This window comes from Prionailurus bengalensis, chromosome D2, assembly GCF_016509475.1.
Source record: "Prionailurus bengalensis isolate Pbe53 chromosome D2, Fcat_Pben_1.1_paternal_pri, whole genome shotgun sequence".
In the NCBI taxonomy this organism is placed as follows: Eukaryota; Metazoa; Chordata; class Mammalia; order Carnivora; family Felidae; genus Prionailurus; species Prionailurus bengalensis.
Window position 1 is genome coordinate 11892773 of NC_057351.1, and position 22563 is coordinate 11915335.

The following is a 22563-nucleotide window of genomic DNA, read 5'->3' on the forward strand; positions in this document are numbered from 1 at the left end:
GAGGAAGACAGAGAAGAAGGCGACCTCCAATGGCAATGAGGAAGATGAAGGCTAGATGAAGGATCAGATAACTCTTTTCACAGAAAAGTATCAAGACAGTCTCACAATCCAAGGTCATTCAGGAATGACTATGTTCAGAACAGAGATCCTTCCAGCCCAAAGGGGTCATGACCTCCATTAGGGTACTGCTTGGTAAGGAAACTGCTCAAAGATCACATGGTACCATGCCATCTCCAGATGTCATTACCAAAAATAATTTATTCATCACAGGTCAGTCTGCACCCGATTAAAAGAATTATTTTTCAACAAACCCATTAACTCCCCCAAAGTGGGATTAGAGAGCTTAGGGAGATCAGAGAGAAGATGCTTTCCACCTGTTCAACAAGGTATCACACAGGGACTTGGGTGCAGGCTGCATCGTTTAATAACAAAAAGAGATAATCATTTTCTTACAAAAAAAAAAAATCTTCAACCTTTACTTGCCCCTTAATATCACTGCTTTTTATGCTCCATTTGCACTTGGTACATCCTGAGAAATCGCTACAGAGCTGGCAACTCGTGGGACTTATTAAAGTATACCTGTTTTGGTTATTAATTCCCTTAATGGTAACAGAAGTCACCTTGAAGGTAGACAGCCTACTTGACAGACGGGTCAATGGCTTGTAGTAAGTCCTTGTGGCTACATTAAGAGGGAGGAAATTTCTTACATGATGGATTGTTAAGCTCTTGCAATTGCTATTAAGATCTCCCTCAGTTTGGCTGTGCCCCAGGGGCAAAACCTCTTTACAGCTCAGCAGGATACACAGAAACAAAAATCTGTAAGCAAACTCTAAAACACAGATGGAAAAGAAGGACTGACATCACCTACAAAGTCAACAAAACCTTAAATGACAACAGCCTTACACACAAGGATTCCCACCTATCCTCCGTGAGAGCTGGCTCATCTGGACAGTGAAGGAAAAACTGAAACAGCACATCACTGTGTGGGTGAGAACACTCTGGTATAACTTCATGGTTATAGAAACTCGGATGCCCTTTTGGCTTCACCGGAACCCCGAGTTACTAACGGACAGGTCTCCCCACTCAGCGGAAGACAGGCTCGGAAGAAAATTGAATAGCGTTCCACACTCAGGTTCTTGATGTCTGAAGACTATTAAAGGGCTAAGCACTCTGTCTAGATGAGCAGAAACAGTCCTGGAAAGGGGGGGTGGGGGCGATCCAGAGACTGTTTCGTATGCAATGAGGTGAGAAGCACAACTTGATTATATTTGCGGTAATCAAGACCGGATCCATCCTGGCCTTGGCCCACGAGAGAAATCGGAAATGTGTTTAAGGAACGGGAAGGAGGAGCCTGTGCTCACTGGCACACAGTCTGAACGCCGTGAGCTTCAATGAGCCCACAGCAATTTCAGAAACTTAAGTCTTGTCACCTGTAAGCTGACATGGAGGCAGTTAACCCTGAACCTTCCTAGCCTTCCTCCAGAGCTCTTTAGTACTCACTCTTCGATGGAAGCTCAAAGTGAGCATCTCTGCCAGAGTTAAATTCAGATTTTAACACAGAAAACGTTAACGAGGGAGACAACATCCGCGAGAGCACTCTACCACCTTCACAACGTGCTTTGTGACATTAACGTCCTCCTTTGCCTTCACTTTCAGAAATAAATGAGCAAGTTTTTTTGAGGTAAAGATCTCATCTTTCTTAGAACTGTAGGAAGCCACACCCATGACACATACTTAATGTACCCAGGACTGCCTGACACATAATAAGGGGAAACAAGGAACTGATTTTCAGACTCACTCTAATTATTCTCATGTCTATAGATCAGAGGTGAACAGACCACAAGCCCTCAAATGCAGAACGCTGCCACAGGTGGACCAGACCCTAGTATCAACAGGCACACAGACATAAACGTGTCACAGTGGGAACCCAGAAATAACACAGCCGCACAGGAAAATCCAAAATAGCTAATTTAAATTACAAGGAAGAAAAATATCTCATAAAATGGAAACGTGACTAGAAAGTTATAACAAAATCTCAACAGTGGTTAACTTTGGATGGTAGGATTCTGATTTTTATTTTCCTCTTTTGTTTATCTGTATTTTGTAAATTTTCTAGAATTAACATGTGTGACTTTGGTATGAGAAAAAACTAATTTTACCATTTATTTATTTTTTTTTTACAAATACACCATTTTTTTGATTTTTTAAAAAAATTAAAAAAAATTTTTTTTAGAGACAGAGCACAAATAGGGGAGAGGGACAGAGAGAGAGTGAAAAAGAAAGAGAGAAAGAGAGAGAGAGAGAGAGAGAGAGAGAGAGAAGCTCAAGCACAATCCAAGCTCAGTGCAGAGCCTGATGTAGGGCTCGATCCCACAACCCTGGGATCATGACCTGAGCCGGGCACTCAACTGACTGAGCCACCCATGTGCCCCTAATTGTACATTTTAAAATAAATGTACAGAAGCCTAAATTCAGAACACTGAAGCAGGCTGGGTATGGCCTGCTTCTGCTTCCTTACCCTTAACTAAGACACCTTCTCTGGAACTCTCTGTAGAAATTAAGTGATCCAAAGACTGGATTAGACACTTGCTTCTAGTCTACGATGGTCTAATGAACCTGAGTGACGAGCTCAGACAGGAAAAGCCATCTGTCAGAACACTTTTGTCTCTACCTGCGCATAGCGTAAGAGCTTCTCAGTGGCCTCGGGGTCTTTATTCCAGATGAGATCTTCACAGAGCTGGAGGAGCTCCTTATGGATATCATCATAGACAGGGAGGCTTCCGGCATTCACTATCCCCATGTCCATACCAAACTAAGGGCAATACAAAGAAAAAAAAAAAAAATGAGAATTTCCAGGGAAATTCAGAGGTCAGCAAACGTTTTCTGTAGAAAATATTTGAGACCACGGTGTCCATCACAACTACTCAGCTCTGTTACTGTACCATGAAAGCAGCCACAGACGATGTATAAAGCACAGATAAAACGTTAGCCACAGAAGCTGCAGCAGGCCAGCTGCGTGAGTCTGTCCCCACATCTGCAAACCCCTGCCCCGATTAAAAACTGGCTCCAAGTGCAAACAGGTGTTGTACTGTACCTTGATGGCATGGTAAAGGAAAACCCCATGCATTGCTTCTCGAATGGCTTCCATTCCGCGGAAGGAGAAGGACAAGTTGGAGAGACCTCCACTTACTCTGGCTCCAGGTAATGTTTCCTAGCAAAAAATTTAACAGGTGAAAAGATTACCCTATTTTGCCAAAAGTAGCAATCACACTCCTCAAGCTACATATACAAGAGCGGAAAGTAAAAAACGTGAAGTTCGGAGTAATTCAGAGCTACTTGGAGCCAGACGTAGACTCAACTTGCCCTACCACGACATTGCAGGAGCTCTTTCATATAGACGGTCTTTCCTCCTACGCTCTAATCCCCTATGGGAAGATAAAAGATTCTGCTGTATCCGTTTCATCTCTACAGGGAGCCGGATGGGGCCACAACACATGGTGAGTGTGCCATAAAATACTTGCCAAATAAATCACAGAGAAAAGAAACAATCAGAGACAGAAAACACAGAGAGAGACAGAGTAGTCTGTCATTCACTCGAAGGCTTCTGTAGCCTAAATCAACCAACTCCCTAGTTCACCATAAACTTGGCTGATTATACCACAACGTGAAACTGAGGCTCCCAGCACACGTGATGACAATATCAAGCATGAGCATGCATGTGAAACAATAGGAACCCCTCCTTACGTTGGTCAAAGTACACACCAGCTCAAGCACTTAGGGAGACAGCTCGCCTTATCTACTGCTGTGACCCAAGCACCCCACTTCTGGGTGTATGCTATAAAGAAACTCATGCACGTGCACCCAAGTTACACGTACAAGAATGTTCGCAGCAGCACTGCTTATATGGTCCAAAAACTGGAAACAAACCAAATGTCTATCAACAGCAGAACAGTTGATTGTGGAACAGTTACACAATAAAATATTATACATCAATAAAAATGAACAAAGTATAATGACAACATAGAAGAATCTTTTAAGTAAGTCTGGGTAAGGAAAAGAGACATACAAATCTTAAGATTCTATTTAAAGGTTTTTTTTTTAATGTTTATTTATTTTTGGGGGGGAGGAGAGAGACAGAATGTGAGAAGGGATGGGGGAGGGGCAGAGAAAGAGGAAGAGACACAGAACTCGAAGCAGGCTCCAGGCTCCGTGCTGTCAGCACATAGCCCAATGTGGGGCTTGAACTCAATGAACTGTGAGATAGAGCGTGACCTGAGCCAAAGTCGGACACTTAACTGACTGAGCCACCCAGGCTCCCCTAAAGTTTATTTTTTGAGAGAGAGCACGTGTGCAAACTAGGGAGAGACAGAGAGAGAGAGAGAGAGAAGGAGAGAATCCCAAGCAGGCTCCTTGCTCAATCTCACAAACTACGAGATTGTCAGCTGAGCCAAAATCAAGAGTCGGACACTTAACCAACTGAGCCACCCAGCGGCCCCAAGGTTCTTATATTAAGCTCAAAACTAGGCAAAGCACTGGGTACACAGTTGATTATTTGTGGTAGTTTTGTTCCATAAAGTCACCGTGAACAATGAATCCAGGAATATCGGAATCACTGCTCCGAGGGAAAAGTAGAGTTCTGTTCCCGTGAACCTCCGGTCACACAATTTTCATCTACTCATCAATATATAAACTTGTCTTACGTGTGTTTGTGTAAAGACATCTTGTTTAACGTATAGTATTGATTCACGAACACTGAGCTCACAGCCAACAGCACTACAAGTCCCATCTAAACAAAGCTTACCTAATGCAAGTATTTTCTCTGCAAAGCATGTCCAGCCTTCCCACACTCAGGCACATTAGATGCCACTGCAGCACTATACTCGGGGGCCATTGAAACAGGGAAAGAAGTTACCAAGAAAATGCTCAAAAATGTGAAAAACACAGCACTTAAATAGACCACGAAACGGACGCCTGTTTGCAGGATGATAGCTGAGAAAAGCAGGGGAGTATGTCCTTGTTGACCTCATCTGGGAACGTGGAGGTGGGGCCGCTTGCATTTTTCACCTCTCTGCACACGGGCATGTCCGTGAACGACTGCAAAAGTACCGTGAGTGCTGATTCTGGGGTCACGAATAAATTTTACCAAGTGGGTCAATTTGCAAATACAGACTGTACAGAAGCGATAAAATTCCAAAGAAAAGCAACAAAGTGGTATCATGAAATTCAGGATGATGGTTACATCATAGAATTCAGAATGAGAGCGTAATCTGAAAGGGAGGGTCATGGGAGCACGAGGCACGTTCTATTTCATGACCTATGTAAAAACTACTACGTGATTCATATTTATTTGTTATACTCTGTACCTTTTATATATTTTCTCCAGTAGGTATGTTATACTCCATAGTGTAAAACACATACGTGAAAAATTAAAAAGGCCCCTAAATTTCCGAAAACCAATTTACTACCTAAGAGTAAAATGTCGACATTCCCAGCCAATAATCACGTAGCTCAAACTACTCACTGGAGCCATGGGATAAATGTGAGTGATGTCTTGGGGAGGAAAGAGAAAACATCCATACTTACTTTAATGATTTTTGTGGCATGGATAAAATTAACAGCATACAGGTTATGTTCTTCCATCCCAGTACCAATCGTGAGGATATTAGGGTCAAAGATGATGTCATTTGGATTAAAGCCCAGTTTTTTCACAAGTAGATGGTAGGCCCGGATGCACACTCTGATTTTGGCATCCGTTTCTGTCGCCTGGGGACGGGAGGAAAAGACGTAATTTGAGATAGAAAAATGAAGTGTTATCTATGAAAACAGAAGCACATTTCACTTGTCGAAGGCACTTGGGTACCAATGCTTGGGTTTTACAGACTGTCGCCAGCACAACAGCTACACTGAGTCCGTGAAAATAAAATCTCACACACACGCATGTGGTATACTAATAAATAAGCTTCTTAAAAAATACACACACGGTAAAAACTCAAACGCTGCTGAGGAACAAATTAACGAGTCAGCGTCCCTCCTGTGGAGATCTGCCTGCAGCACCTTAACTCATCACCCAGGCAACACTTCTGAAGGTTTCTGGCATTTTCCTGCTCCAGTACTCCACAAAGATCCAAGAATCCCCACCTTCTTCCCCACCCCCCATGCACTGGCTAATTAATGTGTGCCTTAAATCATAAATGTAAATAGAATCCATATTACTCTTCAGAACGGTGACACTAGAAAGCAAGGAACAGATTCCAGCAAGACTCAAAACTCCCAGCTGCTGCCCCTCAAGCCTTACAGCCAGGGCTCACATCTCCGGGTTTATTTCCTAACGTTTGCTCTCATCTACTCGACTCTTCCCCCTGCTCCTCTGATGGTCTGGACACCTGCCAAGCTTCTACGTTAGAGCGAAATGCACTGCTGCCACTGCCGGGGACACACAGGGACATGGCTCTGTGCTTCGCATCACACACGTCTCAGCCCAGACAGCTCTTCCCAGTTTGGCCTTCCTTACCGTCCCCTCTGCCACCCTGCCTGTTTCCCCCATCCCATCCCCCTCGTGGCACCTCTTTCTAGAAATTGTATTTATTTGGCAACTTACTATTCTTATGTTTTATTATTTATTAACTTGTTGAGCCAGAACACCAGTCCTGCTGTATCCCCTGTGCCTAGAGCTGTGCCTGCCAAAGTATGTGCTCGATACCGTTTACTGAATCAACACTGCTTTTACTCAAAGCCCTTCTGAACTTTGTGATGGAGACTATCTTCAGACCAAATTTACAGCCTCAACACAGGGCTTATTCAACAAATTACATTCTGAGTTATTTTAAATATTTTTAAAATATTTATTTTTGAGAGACAGTGTGAGTGGGGGAGGGGCAGAGAGAGAGAGAGAGAGAGAGAGAGGGAGGGAGGGAGAGAGGGAGGAAGAGAGAGAACCCCAAGCAGGCTCCACACTTTCAGCACACAGCCCAAGGCAGGGCTCAAACCCACAAACAGTGAGATCGTGACCTGAGCCAAAACAAGAGTTGGACATTCAACTGACTGAGCCACCCAGGTGCCCCAAGTGATTTCTTGCATAAAAAATCAAATCTGCTCTGAAGAAAAACTGAACACTTGCTATCATGACAATCCAAAAAAATAAGCCACACACAATTCTGTGTGCAAAATGTTACTGACAAACGGCCAACACCACTGAACTACGTGTTGAGTCTACAAGCTATTTTGAGGGAGGGCGCCCTTGCCTAGACGTGGGCACTAAGTATCCTGACCTCCAGAGAGTAAGCTCTCCAGGTGAGCACACAGATGAGCGTACTTAGAGAGGCCCCACCCCCCAGAAAAGGCACGGCCGGGAATTACACAAAGAACTCACCCTTAGATCCAGGCTTTCAATAGCTTGCCTACTTTGGTATTCTTTCAACTGTTCCCTTTGGTTTCCAATCTTTCCCTGCGTCCTGCAGCTGGTGGGGTTAGATGTCACCTCAGCTGGTTCAGTGCCCCCATGACTCAGCAGCACCAAGGGCCAAGGGAAAGGGAGACAGGAGTGGGCTCTGTGGCCCCACCACTCCAGGCTTTAGGGAAGGTGGCAAGCTCTCTTCTTCCCTAAATGAATTTCTTCAACAACTTACTCCTTCAGTTAGAGTGACAAGGTTAAGGCCAAGATGTAGGCCTGGAGAAAGCAGTCAGGAGCAGGCCATCCAGGGCTGGCTTTAGTCTTGGACTTTGGTTCACCCTTCACCAGTGAGCCCAATAAGGGTTCTAGCTTCTAGGTTCATGGCCCACCCAAGCTCCTTAAAAGAGGAGGCAGAGGGGCCTGGGGCTACCAGCACTGCCAGTGTCTCTTACAGCCTAGTTTGACTGGCAGGTCAAGAGATCCAGGTCCTGCTCACTTCTCTGAGCCACGAATGACACGTGGCCAAGTGTGGAGGGCTTAGGGTGTCGTGCGCAGGCAAGCAGGGAAGCCCAGCCGTGTGCCAGCAGGCAGCGTTGCCCACGGAACAAGCAGGAGGGTCCACACAGGGTAGGAATTTGTTATTCGGGCCAGAACAGAATCACCAACTCTCAGCCTCGTAAGGATACATCCTTGTCAAACTGTTCCTGTAGCACCTGGAATAGTCCCGTCACATTAACAGACACTCAACTCCCGGCCATTGAATAAACAAATGAATCTCATAATGAACAGAGGCTCGGTGTGCAGACCTTTGCCAGAAGCAAGTCATATCACGTTAGATTCGCCAGGATTTTTTCTGTCATGTTCCTCAACCAGGGTTAGGAGATTAACACGCTAGCAAGCTGCAGTCATGCCAGAGGATCTCACAGGATCCAGAAGAGAGGTCCAGGGAAAGAAGAGAATGGGAGCCTCCCTCTGTTCGCAAGGGTTCTACACTCTGGTCACACATTGTCATCTGTGGGGCTCCTTGTCTGTCTTCTAATACCTGGACCTCCCCCTAGACCGGTTAGATCAGGACCTTGAGAAGAGAGCTAAGCAACGATATCTTTAGAAGCCCCTGGCAATTCTCCTGTAAAGCCAAGCTGGGGTCCTGGATCGGTGAAGCAGCACCTTTTCAGGTCAAACGATGAGAAAACCTCAGGGATGAGTCCACAAATCTCAGGGTCGAGAAGGAAGGAATAAAGGCCATTTATGATCTCGCCATCTACCCGATTTACTCTTAGGCTGCAGAAAGCCAGACAGCCATCAGTAGGCAGATGCTTTAGTTAAGAATGAGCAGGAGGCCCATCCCGCTGCCACAAAATCCAAACCAGAAGTGATAGGGACATGGGTGCCACCATCAGCAGGGCACCGATGAGTCAGAAGGAAGAAACCTGAAGAAAGAAGTTTACAAGGAAAAACACTCTGGCTTTCCAAAACCACAGAGGGCGTGGGCTTAGTTCAGAAGCCTTCTGAGTGGATTCTGCATGGTGGCAAATGTGCGGACGGACACAGGCAGCCACGGGCAGGTGTTAGGAAACCCAGCATCACGAGGGCAGAAGTGAAGGCCAGGGGTGAAGACGGGGAGACCCTGCCCACGGTGGAGGAGTGCACTGGGGTCGCTGGAAATGCAAGGCCAACCTGGAGGGCCCCTGGTTCACCCCTCGCCTGAAGGGAGGGAGGGGTGCCCCTGGCACAGCTCATGCTCAAGGCAGAAAATCTGGATGCCAGGGACTCAGACTTTGAAGGGGAAATGGACAAGATGGGAGACAGGGCAATGAGACACAGAGACAATCTCCACAGTATGCTAACACTAGGGAGGACAGGGTCTCAGATGTGACCACTGGGGACACAGCAGATGAGGAAATCAGAGGCCAGACTCATTTGTGTAGTCATCATCATGATCCAACGCCTGCCCGTGGCTTTTCTCCAGAAACTACAGATAGAAGCCACATGCTGGAAAACTGTACTCTGCAAGGCCAATGCTAAGGCCCAGGTGAAGCAGCACCATTTCCTAGCTGGGGCCAAGCGACCCCATTCAAATCTTCTCCGTCACAAAGAGGAAAGCCAGGCGCGCTGGGAAGCCAGAGCCTGAGCTGGAGGTCCCCCAGCTGTGCTGTTACTCCTGTGAGGTAACGAGCATCCCAGGCTCCGTGGAGGCCTGGGGACCAAGAGAGGCGTGGAGGCCTTCTGTTCCTCACATCCCTGTCATGAACTCCCGCCTCCAAAAGCAATCTGGAGAAGTCTTTGCAAGGACTTCAGACCTATAGTCCACCTGAGAAGGAAAGGCCCAAGAACAGAAATATCCAATCACGTAAGTTTAACTGGGCAGTGGCGACCTCTCCATAGCCACTGAATAGGAGGCCTCTGAAATGCAGAAATACTTGTAGGATGTTAACAAAGCTCGGAGAGGATCAGAGGAGAAAACGTTGAGAATGAGCTCCTAGGCGTGGGTCAACTACCTTCAGCAAGGTAAAAATAAAGGGAAAACTGAGAACTCACTATTACTTCCCTTTCCTAGAACCATTTACGATACCATGGCGCATAGCTTCCTGGAAAATACAAGACATTCAACCGAAAAACGGTATCAATTTATCTAAATTCAACAGAGAAGCTGTCATGAAATAAAAATCTAAAAGATCATTACCAAAGGAGAAATTTTACGAAAGGAAAAAATAAGCCAATCACAACACAACAACAAAGTGACACAAAACACCTAGGAAGGTTCCCGAAATTCTCTATTTAAGAAAAACTATAAAACCTCATTAATAATAACTGGAAAGACATCCTATGCTCCTAAATGACAACTAGGAATATTGCTAAGATATCATCATACTCTAGGTTAGGGTTAAATTTTAATCAATATCCCAATGGGGCTTTATTTCTCCATAAGTTGGAAAATTATTTTCAAATCATTTAACAGAGGAAAATGTGAATATAACGGATGCATTTATAGGATACTGATCCTTTTAAATTAGTTTGCACACATGCAAACAAAAATGATATAAGCCCATCCTTTTAGGTGATAATTATATTTCTAAGAAACCTCACATTATCAAAAATTATTCTATCAAAATAATCATTTCAATTAGAAAAGGAAAATTAAATCTAGTAGTAGTAATAACATTATTTTCCCATAGAAATTTCAAGGATAAAGGAGTTAAAATAACAGGCAATCAAAACTATGAACATCAGCAAAAGACAAAGAAACGCTTCCTTATTTGCCTTTTACTCCAGAAGTCTCAGGGCCAGAGCCCCCTCAGCCACATCTGACATTGACCTCGCAGTTTTCAGTGCAACATGAATCACAAACATAAACCGAAGACGGCAGCCAGATACTGCAACAAAAGCAGGTGTGAGATCCCCCCTCTGTTCAGTTCCAACAGTTTTTCCATTTAAGAGAGAGGCTTTCGGGGCGTCTGGGTGGCTCAGTTGGTTAAGCGTCAACTCTTGATTTCAGCTCAGGTCATGATCTCATGGGGGTTCGAGCCCCACGTCGGGCTCTGTGCTGATGGTGCAGAGCCTGCGTGGGATTCTGTCTCCCCCTCTCTCTGCCTCTCTCGTTCTCTCTCTCTCTCTCTCTCTCTAAAACAAATATTTAAGAGAACGGCTTTCTCCTTAGAAGCAACCATGTCATCCAAGCAAAGCAAATCTTGGTTCTTAACTGTTTCTACACCCAAGAGTGTGAGGAGAATTCACTGACAGAAGACATGCCTTTAGAATAACCAAAATATCTGTATTGTTGGCTTCTGAGCTTTGCAAATACGTGAATTTTTTTGTGTTGTTCTTTGTAATTTCTTATAATTCTTCAGTAAACATATATGTCTACAATCATACAGAAAAATTATTTTTAAATAGGGAAAGCAGTATTTAAAAGGAATCTTTAGTTCTACTGCCTTATAGTAACAATTATTTTCCTTTACAGCATTTTCTTCTGATCTTTATTAAATGTAGTTTTTATGCTGTCATGTATACAGTGTCTAAATAATTTTTGGTTTTATGTTTTTATTTACATTTTATAAGCACTGTCACCCTGCCATAATCTTCGTAATTAATATTTGAATACTCTGAATAATATCCCAACAGAATGATGTAATCTAAGCTAAAGATTTCTCTCCAGTTGGGCATTTACGTGTCTTTTTCTTCAACAAAGCTGGTGAAAAATCTTTGCGTATATAGTGTTCTTAATGCTGCCGAATTCTTCTATTGGGATAATTTCCCAGAAATGAGATCATTAGCTCAAAGGGTATGAACATTTTTATATGTCTTGGCAGGCATTACGGCATCTTTCAAAAGGACCGTCCCAGCCTGATACTATGCTCTAGGATGAATAAGGCTTTCTGTTTCTACTGCTGCACCAGCATGGGCTTTGATCATTTTTAAGTTTACTTTTACTGACTTAGTACAGATAAAACATTACCTTAATATTGCTCTAATCTGCATTCTTTCGTAACTAGATTAAAACGATTCTTTCCCTACACTTGCTTTTTACTTCTAGTCACATTCAAATCTACATTGGGAAAGCTCGTTCTCAGACCAGACCGAACACTGTGCAATGCGAACGGACAAGGCATGGGGTAAGTTACACAGGACTTGGAAACACGCATCAGTATTCAAACTGGCAGATCAGGGATCCGAACTTGGCTCCAGCACGTCCTAACCATCTGACCTTGACTCACTCTAACATGGGAGGACAGCTACCCCCAGGTGGGTGCTACGAGGACCGAGATACACGTTGCTGGTTTCCAATCACAGTATACACATCACCTCTAAGGCCTCAAAATTCCTGAAGCCAGATTTAAGAAACAAAACAAATGAGCCAAGGAAGGAAAACAAGAGAGGGACAGGCTAAGCAAGAAACAGACTCTTGTTAACTACAGGGAACACGCCGACGGTTACCAGAAGGGAGGTGGGTGGGGAGACGGGTGAAACAGGTGATGGGGATTAAGGAGGGCACTCGAGGCGAGGCGCACAGGGTGATGTACGGAATTGCCGAATCACTACATGGTACATCTAACACGAATGTAACACCGTATGTTAACTGTACTGGAATTTAAAATTTTTAAAAATTACTTAGCCCAGGTCTCACCCCAGACCACACAAGCCAGGAACCGAAAGGGTGGAGTCCAGGGCTGTGCATGGTTTTTTCAACGTTTATTTATTTTTGGGACAGAGAGAGACAGAGCATGAACGGGGGAGGGGCAGAGAGAGAGGGAGACACAGAATCGGAAACTGGCTCCAGGCTCTGAGCCATCAGCCCAGAGCCCGACGCGGGGCTCGAACTCACGGACCGCGAGATCGTGACCTGGCTGAAGTCGGACGCTTAACCGACTGCGCCACCCAGGCGCCCCTGTGCATGGTTTTTAAAAGCCCCGGCAGAGACCCCTTCTCCATGGAGGCTGCTGGCTACACACAGACTGGCTACAAACACTGCTGGCTACACACAGACACACTGCTGGCAAAGCACACGACACTGCATTCCCATTCTGAGCTGACCTTGCTGCCTGCTTCACTGAGAAAACACAAGCAGTTACAGACCCGCCCCAGAACACCGCCCAGCGTGCCTCTGGATCTGCACGCTTCCAACTTCGCTCCCGCAGTGTGAGCACACGGCCACCCCCCCCCCCAACCTGCACACTGATTGCCGGCCCTCCCCACTTACAAGGTCACAGAGCTAGCAAACACCCCCTTTCCCTGGTGCATTAATTCTTCTCTCTTTCTCTACCAGATCAATCCCATCGGCTTGCAAAGACATATCATCACATTATCCGTCTACACACACACACGCGTGCGCCCTTTCTTAACCCCCTACCCATCTCTGGTTTCCACACTATTCCTCTGTTCCCCTTTAAAGCAAAACTCCTCAAAAAAGGTTGTTTACACCTGCTGCCTCCAATTCTCCTATTCTCTCTTGAACCCACTCCAATTAAGCTTTCATCTCCTTGGAAACAGTACAGCAAGATCATCAACTACCCCAGTTCTAAATCCAGTGACAAATTCTTTGTCTCATCCTACTTGATCTAACCACAGCTCTTTAAAATAGCTCATCGGGCCCTTCTTGCTTGTTCTTCACTTGGCTTCCCAGTGAAACCCGTCTTCTGGTTCCTCTCCTACAAACAGGCTGTTCCTCCTCGAACTCTTCTCATGGGGTCTCCTCCTCTCCCCAGCCTTGAGCACTGCAGCTCCAAGATGCACTTGGTCCTGGGACTTCTGCTCTACAGTCATTCCTTTGGAGACACAGTCTCCCTGCTTTAAATCCCACCTATGTACAAATTATTCCCAAGTACTGTACATGCAACATGTTTATGTTGAACGGTGTGTGTGACCTGTGTTTTTATTTCTTACTCCTTGTGCACCCTAAAAATACACATTGCACAAGGACAGGGACTAGGTTTTATGCCCTGCTATCTTCCTAGGGCCTGGCACACACCAGGGCCTCAAGATGCACTTGAAAGAATTAAAGCCAGTATCTGCCTCCATCAACTAATAACAGATGTCTATACCAATTTCTTACAGAACACTTAGATAACAAAAAGAAAAAAAGCTCCTAGAAATAAGACTCAATAGAGAGTCTGGAGAATAAATACAGGTGTAGAAATCTCACACTGAGCACAGCAAAATGCTAGGGCTGAAAAAAACAGGAAAGAAAAGAAAATTAGGCAATCTTTCCAAAACATGCAATATCTGAACACCACATGTGCGAAAAGAGAAGATAAAAACATTCAAGAAAACTTGCTGCAACTGTGGCCTCAAGTTTCCCAAATCAAAAGAGACCACTGGGTGCACCCCATGAGAGATGACTCATCATCAAGAGATTTCAGAACACCATGGACAGAGAAGATCCAAGAAGCATCCAGAAAGTAGGAAAATAAATAGGTTTCACAATAAAGAACGAAGGGTTAGAACAGCCCTAGTGGAAACCAGAAGACCATGTTTTCTTTTTTTTTTTTTTTTTTTTAATTTTTTTTTTTCAACGTTTATTTATTTTTGGGACAGAGAGAGACAGAGCATGAACGGGGGAGGGGCAGAGAGAGAGGGAGACACAGAATCCGAAACAGGCTCCAGGCTCTGAGCCATCAGCCCAGAGCCTGACGCGGGGCTCGAACTCACGGACCGCGAGATCGTGACCTGGCTGAAGTCGGACGCTTAACCGACTGCGCCACCCAGGCGCCCCAGAAGACCATGTTTTCAAAGCAAAGGGGAAAGAATTTCAAGCTTCTATCCTATACCCCCGTCCAACTGTCAATTAGTATAAAAGTAGAATATAACCATTTTCAGACACATACGGTTTAAAAAATTTTACCGCCATGTTTTCTTTCTTAGGAAGGTGACAGAGAATGCACTTCACCACAGGAGAGCTCAAACCAAGAATGAGGCAGGGGCACCCAGGTGGCTCAGTCGGTTGAACGTCCAACTTCGGCTCAGGTCATGATCTCCCAGTCTGTGAGTTAGAGCCCCGCATCGGGCTCTGTCCTTACAGCTCCGTGCCTGGAGCCTGCTTTGGATTCTGTGTCTCCCTCTTTTTCTGCCCCTCTCCTGCTCGCTCTCTCTCTCTCTCTCTCTCTCAAAAATAAATAAACATTAAAAAAAGTCTTAATTGGGGCGCCTGGGTGGCGCAGTCGTTAAGCGTCTGACTTCAGCCAGGTCACGATCTCGCGGTCCCTGAGTTCGAGCCCCGCGTCGGGCTCTGGGCTGATGGCTCAGAGCCTGGAGCCTGTTTCCGATTCTGTGTCTCCCTCTCTCTCTGCCCCTCCCCCGTTCATGCTCTGTCTCTTTCTGTCCCAAAAATAAATAAACGTTGAAAAAAAAATTAAAAAAAAAAAAAAAAAAGTCTTAATTAAAAAAAAAAAAGAATGAGGCAATTAGGAGATCTAAAAATCTAAGGGAGGAGTAAGAGGAATACCCAGGAGGACGGCGAGGGACGCTTCACAGGGCCAGCTGTCAGTCAGACTACGACCTTCCCAGACTGTGTCAGAAGACCTGAAGACAGCATTCCTCAATAAATTTAAATGACCACCTTCTGACTGTGTTTGGATACACTGGATACTGGAAATTTACACAACTAGAGGATATTTTGAAAATAAACTGTATGAGAAACAAAGCAGACGGAAAGTACTGATTTCACGGAAAGCAAACAGGGTGCAGGAAAGAAAAGGAACTGTCGCATACGACCACATGTCTGGGCTTGTACGTTGCTTAGTGATGTGAGCACCGAAAATAGTCACGACTAAAATTAACCGTAGTGGGAGGATGGGGGGGGGGATACAAGTAAAGATGTGTGAAGTGGGGGTACAGAGGATAGTAAAAACGCCAAACTCATCCCCACTATAGAGAGGCAATAAATAATACCTAAAACTGGGATTTGAAGACAAGGAGGGAACTGCTGTGAGTCTCAGATAAAAGCTGACATGGTTGCCGCTGGGGGGCTAGAGGGCTGGAGGCTTCTGGGTTTTAGAAAAACCCACACAGCGGTAGTTGCCTCTGTAACTACCTACATAGACATCTTAGGTAAAAATAAAAACAATGCCAGAAGGTCTCACCACACTGAACTGGCAGGGGAAGAGGCCTGGATAACAACTTTGCAAAAGGATGACTTAACGGTACGTGTCCAAATGTTAAACATCCGCACATCCGAGGACAACCATTTCCCAGAGGAAATAGCTGAATGAATTCGGGAATTTGCCGGCCACGTTCCTTTCACTAAAAAATTAGAAACAACTGTAATGTCATTCAATATCAGACTAAGGAAAACACACAATCCTGGAATCTAACGCAACCATCAGAGACGGACTTATAACTCGTATTTACCAAGACAGGAAGATGCCAATATTCTGCCGAGTCGGGGGAAGGTTCCAGAACGGCAGGTGTAAATTCACTTATATAAAATGTTTAATTCTCGAGAACTTCTCCTCTTTCCCTAAATGGTCCCATGGCTTTCTCGTTTAGTTCAGGTTTTTAATGTGTTTCCTCTTCAGAAGGACTTTCTGAGGTGGCTTTTTGTAAAACAGCCAACTCTTCCCCGGATAGCCTTACCCTGGGTTCTTTCACCCGACCATTTAGCAAAGAGGCCGGTGAATGATACCAGATCCGGGCTCAAATCCTAGCACCAGCCACCTGTGTGACAACAGGGACTCAAGCGCTTTGGTTTCCTCACGTGGAATACGAAAAAAATAATAAAACGTAGCCAACACTTCTATGCTGGGGCAAAAAGCTGATTTAACATGCGTAGCATGCCTGCTTGGTAGGAGTCAAGGTTCGATACATGTCCATTACCAAAATCATCTCTTTTGCACTCTTCTGGATTATTTGAATTTTTCTCCTAGTGAAAACATATCTTTTGGACAAAATCAGTAACACTTTAGTTACAAACAATTTTACTCTAAAACTACAAAAAGCAGAGAAAGGAAAGAAAAAGGGCATATAATTCCACTACTCGTCAGTCATACAAAATAAGAAGTCAGTGTGCCCCGATCTGAAACCACGCCTACCCTCCAGTTAACTGGCATTTTTTTCCCTCAGCTTATACAGACACACATGTATCCACGTAAGTCTTGTTTTATTAAATAAAACCGGGATCATGCTGCCTTTTTTCCCCATTTTTCGATATATTGTAGACCTGGTTCCACACCTCTTCCTGTTTAGCCGGTACGCAGTGCTCTGTGCGGCATCCGCTATTCATGGACTGTCAGACTCTTTGCCAGTTTCTCCGACCATAACACCACGAGGAGCCTGAACACGTACCTTCACGTATCGACCTATTATGACATTCCTGGGGTCGGGTGGGGGAGGGGGGCTGACTCACAAGGGATGGAATTTTTTTTCATTGTTTTTAAAAAATACTGAAGAGACACAAAAATGGTTCTAAAAGTCACTTGAGGTATAAAGCATCAATACAACATAATCACTGCACACCCTTTGCTCGCCTGACATTATGTTTCAAGTTTCCCACTGCCCCTCCCTGATACCGTGGCAGGGACATGACGAGAGGAGCCATTTGACAACATGATCCCGGTTTTATTTAATAAAACAAGACTTATGTGGATACATGTACGCCTGTATAAGCTGAGGAAAAAAACGCCAGTTAACTGGAGGGTAGGCGTGGTTTCAGATCGGGACACACTGACTTCTTATTTTGTATGACTGACGAGTAGTGGAATTATATGTCCATTTTCTTTCCTTTCTCTGCTTTTTGTAGTTTTAGAGTAAAATTGCTTGTGACTAAAGTGTTACTGATTTTGTCCAAAAGATATGTTTTCACTAGGAGAAAAATTCAAGTAATCCAGAAGAGTGCAAAAGAGATTTTTCTCTTTGATTAAAAAAATAAATATCCTATTAATGCTTCATTTTTTATTTCCTTAATCATTACAAAGTATAGTATCTTCTCCTAGATTTATTAGCTCTTTGCTTTTCTTTTTCTATAAACTGCTTTTCACTTCCTTTGTCTAGACTTCTTTTGGCTTGATTTGGGTGTTTTATTTTCCAATTTACAGAAATGCTGCATGTTGGGGATGTTAACCCACTGCTACCACTCATGTTGCAGATGGTACCATGTCCTTCACCCCAGAAAGTTAAACATTTTCAGGTGGATACCTCTATTAATTTTCCTCCTGGCTTCCCAAGTTTAGATGGGTAATTGCCCATATACTCCTCAGAATTTTGTTTTTTCCGTTAAGATCGTTAACTGACGTAGGCTGCATTTTAGGATACGGTGGGAAACAGGGCTCTACTTTATTTTCTTCCAAACGCACAGCCAGTCGGTCTAATAGCATTCACTGAATAATACTTTCCTCAACTGATACAATGACTTCAGAATATATCAGATTTTCCTATTTGTAGCGACGAGTATCTGTACACGTGCATGACGTGTGTATCTACCCGTGCACACCCACATGGTACTTATGGTGTTCTGGACTCTACTATCTTCTGCTGCTTGGTCTAGCCCGTGTAACGCGATGGAGCTCAGTCAAAAGTCCTCACTCACCTGCCCTTCTTCATCAAACGCCATGACCACCACAGCAGCTCCAAACTTCTTAATCTTTCTAGCCTTCTCCAGGAAGTCGCCCTCGCCCTCCTTCAGGCTAATGCTATTGACAATGCACTTCCCTTGGCAGCATTTCAGCCCGGCTTCAATCACAGCAAAATTGGAGGAGTCGATGCACAAGGGCACCTGAGAACAGAAGGGCAAGAAAAGTCACAGAAAAATTACAAGTCACTACAAACTCCCACCCAAGGGCTCCCAAATATTCCTTATTTCTTATTTAGGAAAACAACAAACAAATAATAGTAGTGTAGAAGAAAGAGGATTTTAAGGTACTCATTCTTAAAGCCCAAAATACTTGGGAGTAATTCCAGTCTTACAAGAGACCCCACGTAGGAACCAGAAATTTATAAATCAAAGATCACGACTAACCACTGGAACGAAACCACTGAGGTCAGCTCACCGGCTTCATTTCCAGGTTACACTTTCGAGTGCCTAAACTAAATCTCCAACAGGATTCAGAACATCCCTGATCTGACTCTGGGGTTAATGCTCAGCCTTGTACACCCTTGGGAACAGCCTTCCAGCCAAGTTATTCAAATTCAATCTTCCCTTTAGAAAATCAAGTTCTTGGGGTGCCCGGGTGGCTCAGTCGGTTAAGCATCTGACTTCAGTTCAGGTCATGATCTTATGGTCCTTGAGTCTGAGCCCCACATCGGGCTCTGCAATGACAGTTCAGAGCCTGGAGCCTGCTTCGGATTCTGTGTCTCCCTCTTTCTCCGTCCCCTCCCATGCTTACACCCTGACTCATTCTCACAAATAAATAAACATTAAAATTTTTTTTAAAAAGAGAAAGAAAAGAAAATCAATTTCCTGACTGGGGGCAGGGGTGTCTAGAAGAGTTTTAGAAGTAGAAGCGTTTTACTATTAGAAAGGAAAAGATGTAATATTTAATAAAAGCATATAACTAAAATAAAGGACAAAACTGGAACGCACAGATGAGAACGGGTTCATTTTTAACAGTCTCTGTGCATTCATGCCTCTGTTCCAGGAAAAGTAAAAGTAAGTAAGGGTTCCAAGGCAGGACTAGCTTCAAGCAAAGAAATGAAAGAGGGCAGCTGATCTAAGCTCCATTACTTAAAGTGACGCCCACGTCAGGCCCTGTGCTAGACTGGGGGGCACTGATGGAGCAGGAGGCTCCCGGGCTTCCCCAAGCTTGTTAAGATAAACGACTTGACACACAGTGCCATGAAGTGTGCGTAACGCGGGGGCAGGTGAGCAGCATGTCTCGGAGGCACCTCGCCCCACCTAGGGCAGAGAGAGAGCAGGGCGGGAGGACGCAGGGAAGGTTCTCAGGGCAGTCGGCTCGTCCGTAGGCCACTCTTCCAAAGCAGAGCATGATGGAACGAGGGAGCCATTGACTCTGCTCTTTCTTACCACACTGGCAATGACAGGTTTGCTAGGAAAGGGGTCAGGCACCAGTGACGATACCAGGCCCACGTTCTAAACCGCTGGCTAAGTTTGGTGTCCCAGCTGTGCTGGTAAACATGGGCTAGTCACACGTTTTTATGCTCGACCCCAGTTGTTCATAATTTGGTCTCAAGTAAATTGTGGTAGGAGGTCAAAACCAGGAGAGATCAAGACAAAGTTACTGGAGAAATCAGAACAGTGATTCATAAGGTCTTCGGTTAGTTAAGGCTGTTCCTTGTTGAGGCACTCCTATGTTCACGAGTCACGAGTCAGACAAAGCAGCGGAAAGAAACGCGGGTCAACAGTCAGCGGACTTGCCTGGGACCGTGAGGAGAGTCTTCCGACCCCAGTAGGGCCCCCTTCCCACCGCTCAGCAGATAAAAAGCTGCTCCCCCTCTCATTCTGATGGACTTGGAACAAGTCATTTGGTTTCTCCGCACCTTAAATTCTCAAAATATTTACTCCCAGAGGAGTGACAGGGCTTTTGACTGAGGAGTTTTAAGACACAAATGAAAGACGGGTCGATGTAATTCACTGCTTACCACAAGATGTCTAACTTAAGCGTTTGCCATGGGCCTAATGAAAGGCAGACAGCCTCGTCCCTCAAAGCACTAGGAAGTTTCCTTTAAGAAGAACTTCACAAATCACTTCTCACCACAAATTCAATGGTAGAAAATGAAGTAAAATTTTTAAAGATTTTAGAATCCATCTAAAAAATATTTTTAAAACTGGACACAATTAACTTTCATCTTTTAAAGAACAAATGTAAAAGCTCACATAGAATGCTTCAATTTAATCTTGTTCTATAATTTTGTTTACTCTGATAAGCCCAAACGGGTCTCTTCTTCCTGCAATAAAGAAGAACTGGCTGAGCGGCCCTGTGTTAGAAATGGAACCCATGACTTGGTAAAAGCGGGTAATTGCATCCTTCGGAGACACGGTAAGCAGGTTCCTAGGCCATCCAGACATCAGAGGAAACTCAATTCTTGTGAGTAATTCCAGAAGCCTTGGAAACAGCCGAGCTGAGGTCACAGCTCTCTCTGGTTTATATCAAAAGGCTGCCATTAAAGGAGAAACTGACAATCAGAAACTGTTGGGTGTTCACCGTAAGAAACCAGAAAACCAGTGTATGAGAGGACAGACCCATGGGACAATTGACGAGGTTAAATGAGTGACAGAGTGAGGGCAGGTGAACTCCCTTGGGGAATAAACATTTTGTACAACCTTGGCAATGTCAGGCTCAGAAGCAATAAAGTTGCAAAATCTGGTCATTGCACTTGTACCATCCAGCATCCCATCATCCATGTTGATATCCAACACCTGGGCTCCCATTTCCACCTGCACTTTGGCAATGCTCAGAGCTTCCTGAGGAAAGAATGCCAGAGGAGGCAGCATTAGGAGAGGGCGACCCGAGAGAAGGCAGGCCAAAGTCATCCCTACCTTCCCGGCAGTCCTTCCAAATCAGACTAGACTGGCCAGCCACCCCAACCCTGGGCCCGCTCTCCTCCCACCAATCATCACAGACGGACGACTGACCCTTCTTTAACATCTCCTCCATCACATCATTTCATCACTCGGAATCCACCAAGGCGCTGTTTTTCCTGCCATAGAGAAGCTACACTCCCCAGCCTGGTGTCCCAGGCCCGCCGTGACCTGGCCCTGTCTTCTTACCTAACTGAACTCCCCATTCCTCCCCTCCTGGTTCCCTTCACCCAGCCACGTCTTTTCCACTTCCGAGTCACAGGTCACATTGTCCCCCTGTTTGAAATACAATCTCCTTGGGGCGCCTGGGTGGCGCAGTCGGTTAAGCGTCCGTCTTCAGCCAGGTCACGATCTTGCGGTCTGTGAGTTCGAGCCCCGCGTCGGGCTCTGGGCTGATGGCTCAGAGCCTGGAGCCTGTTTCTGATTCTGTGTCTCCCTCTCTCTCTGCCCTTCCCCCGTTCATGCTCTGTCTCTCTCTATCCCAAAAATAAATAAACGTTGAAAAAAAAATTTTTTTTTAAAAGAAATACAATCTCCTTCCCTTCTATACCGTTTAGGACCCAGCTCAAGCCCCATCTCCTCCAAAAGAAGTCCTCAGAGACACCATCCAAAACTTCTGTTACTCTTCAGTGTTTGCCAAGACATGCAAAGCATGTTGCCGGCTATTGGTAAGAGTTACATGAAATAGGAGTTAAATAAAACTCAGCAGATTTTTATACTGGAAGGCTTTTCAAATCCTGTAATACACTATTACGCACTGCAAATATCCAAGAACAGGATATAATACGCGGCATTTCCCATTTACGACCATTTAAGGAATATCTTGTAGGATCAGTGTTCCAGAGAACATCCTTCAGGTGGGAAACACTGCTTATTCCACAACGCTCTGCCGCCTCCCAACTTCTGTGACAGCTGTGATCATTATGGCATGGTTTACGACATCATCCTGTCCTCGTGATTTCAGGAGTATCAGCTTATTCCTCAAAATAGAGCGTTAAGTGTTTAGGACTCTAGAAAGGTCCTGCTTTCCTGCTCTCCTCTGAACAATGCTGGGCAAAATATACACGTTCTATAAATGCTAATTGATAAAACAGAGTTTATTTTGGGTCTTCACAGTCCACTTCATAACACAGTAAAATAAGTAAGGATAAAATCAACGGTAGCTTCTGATGTTGTCCTAATTTTTCCCTGGCTTAAGCAAGCCACA

General features: G+C 44.8%; 1 protein-coding gene across 2 annotated transcripts in view; it reads right to left on the minus strand.

The window, feature by feature from the left end:
- MTR (5-methyltetrahydrofolate-homocysteine methyltransferase) overlaps positions 1-22563 on the minus strand; it is a 106586-nt gene that overhangs the window by 44410 nt on the left and 39613 nt on the right. For both annotated transcript variants that reach the window (XM_043596217.1, XM_043596216.1), the window contains exons 14-18: positions 21099-21239; positions 18408-18593; positions 5584-5763; positions 3095-3211; positions 2672-2812 (exon numbers count right to left, since the gene is read on the minus strand). In XM_043596217.1, coding sequence (XP_043452152.1) covers positions 2672-2812; positions 3095-3211; positions 5584-5763; positions 18408-18593; positions 21099-21239 — 765 coding nt within the window. The remainder of the gene's footprint in view (positions 1-2671; positions 2813-3094; positions 3212-5583; positions 5764-18407; positions 18594-21098; positions 21240-22563) is intronic.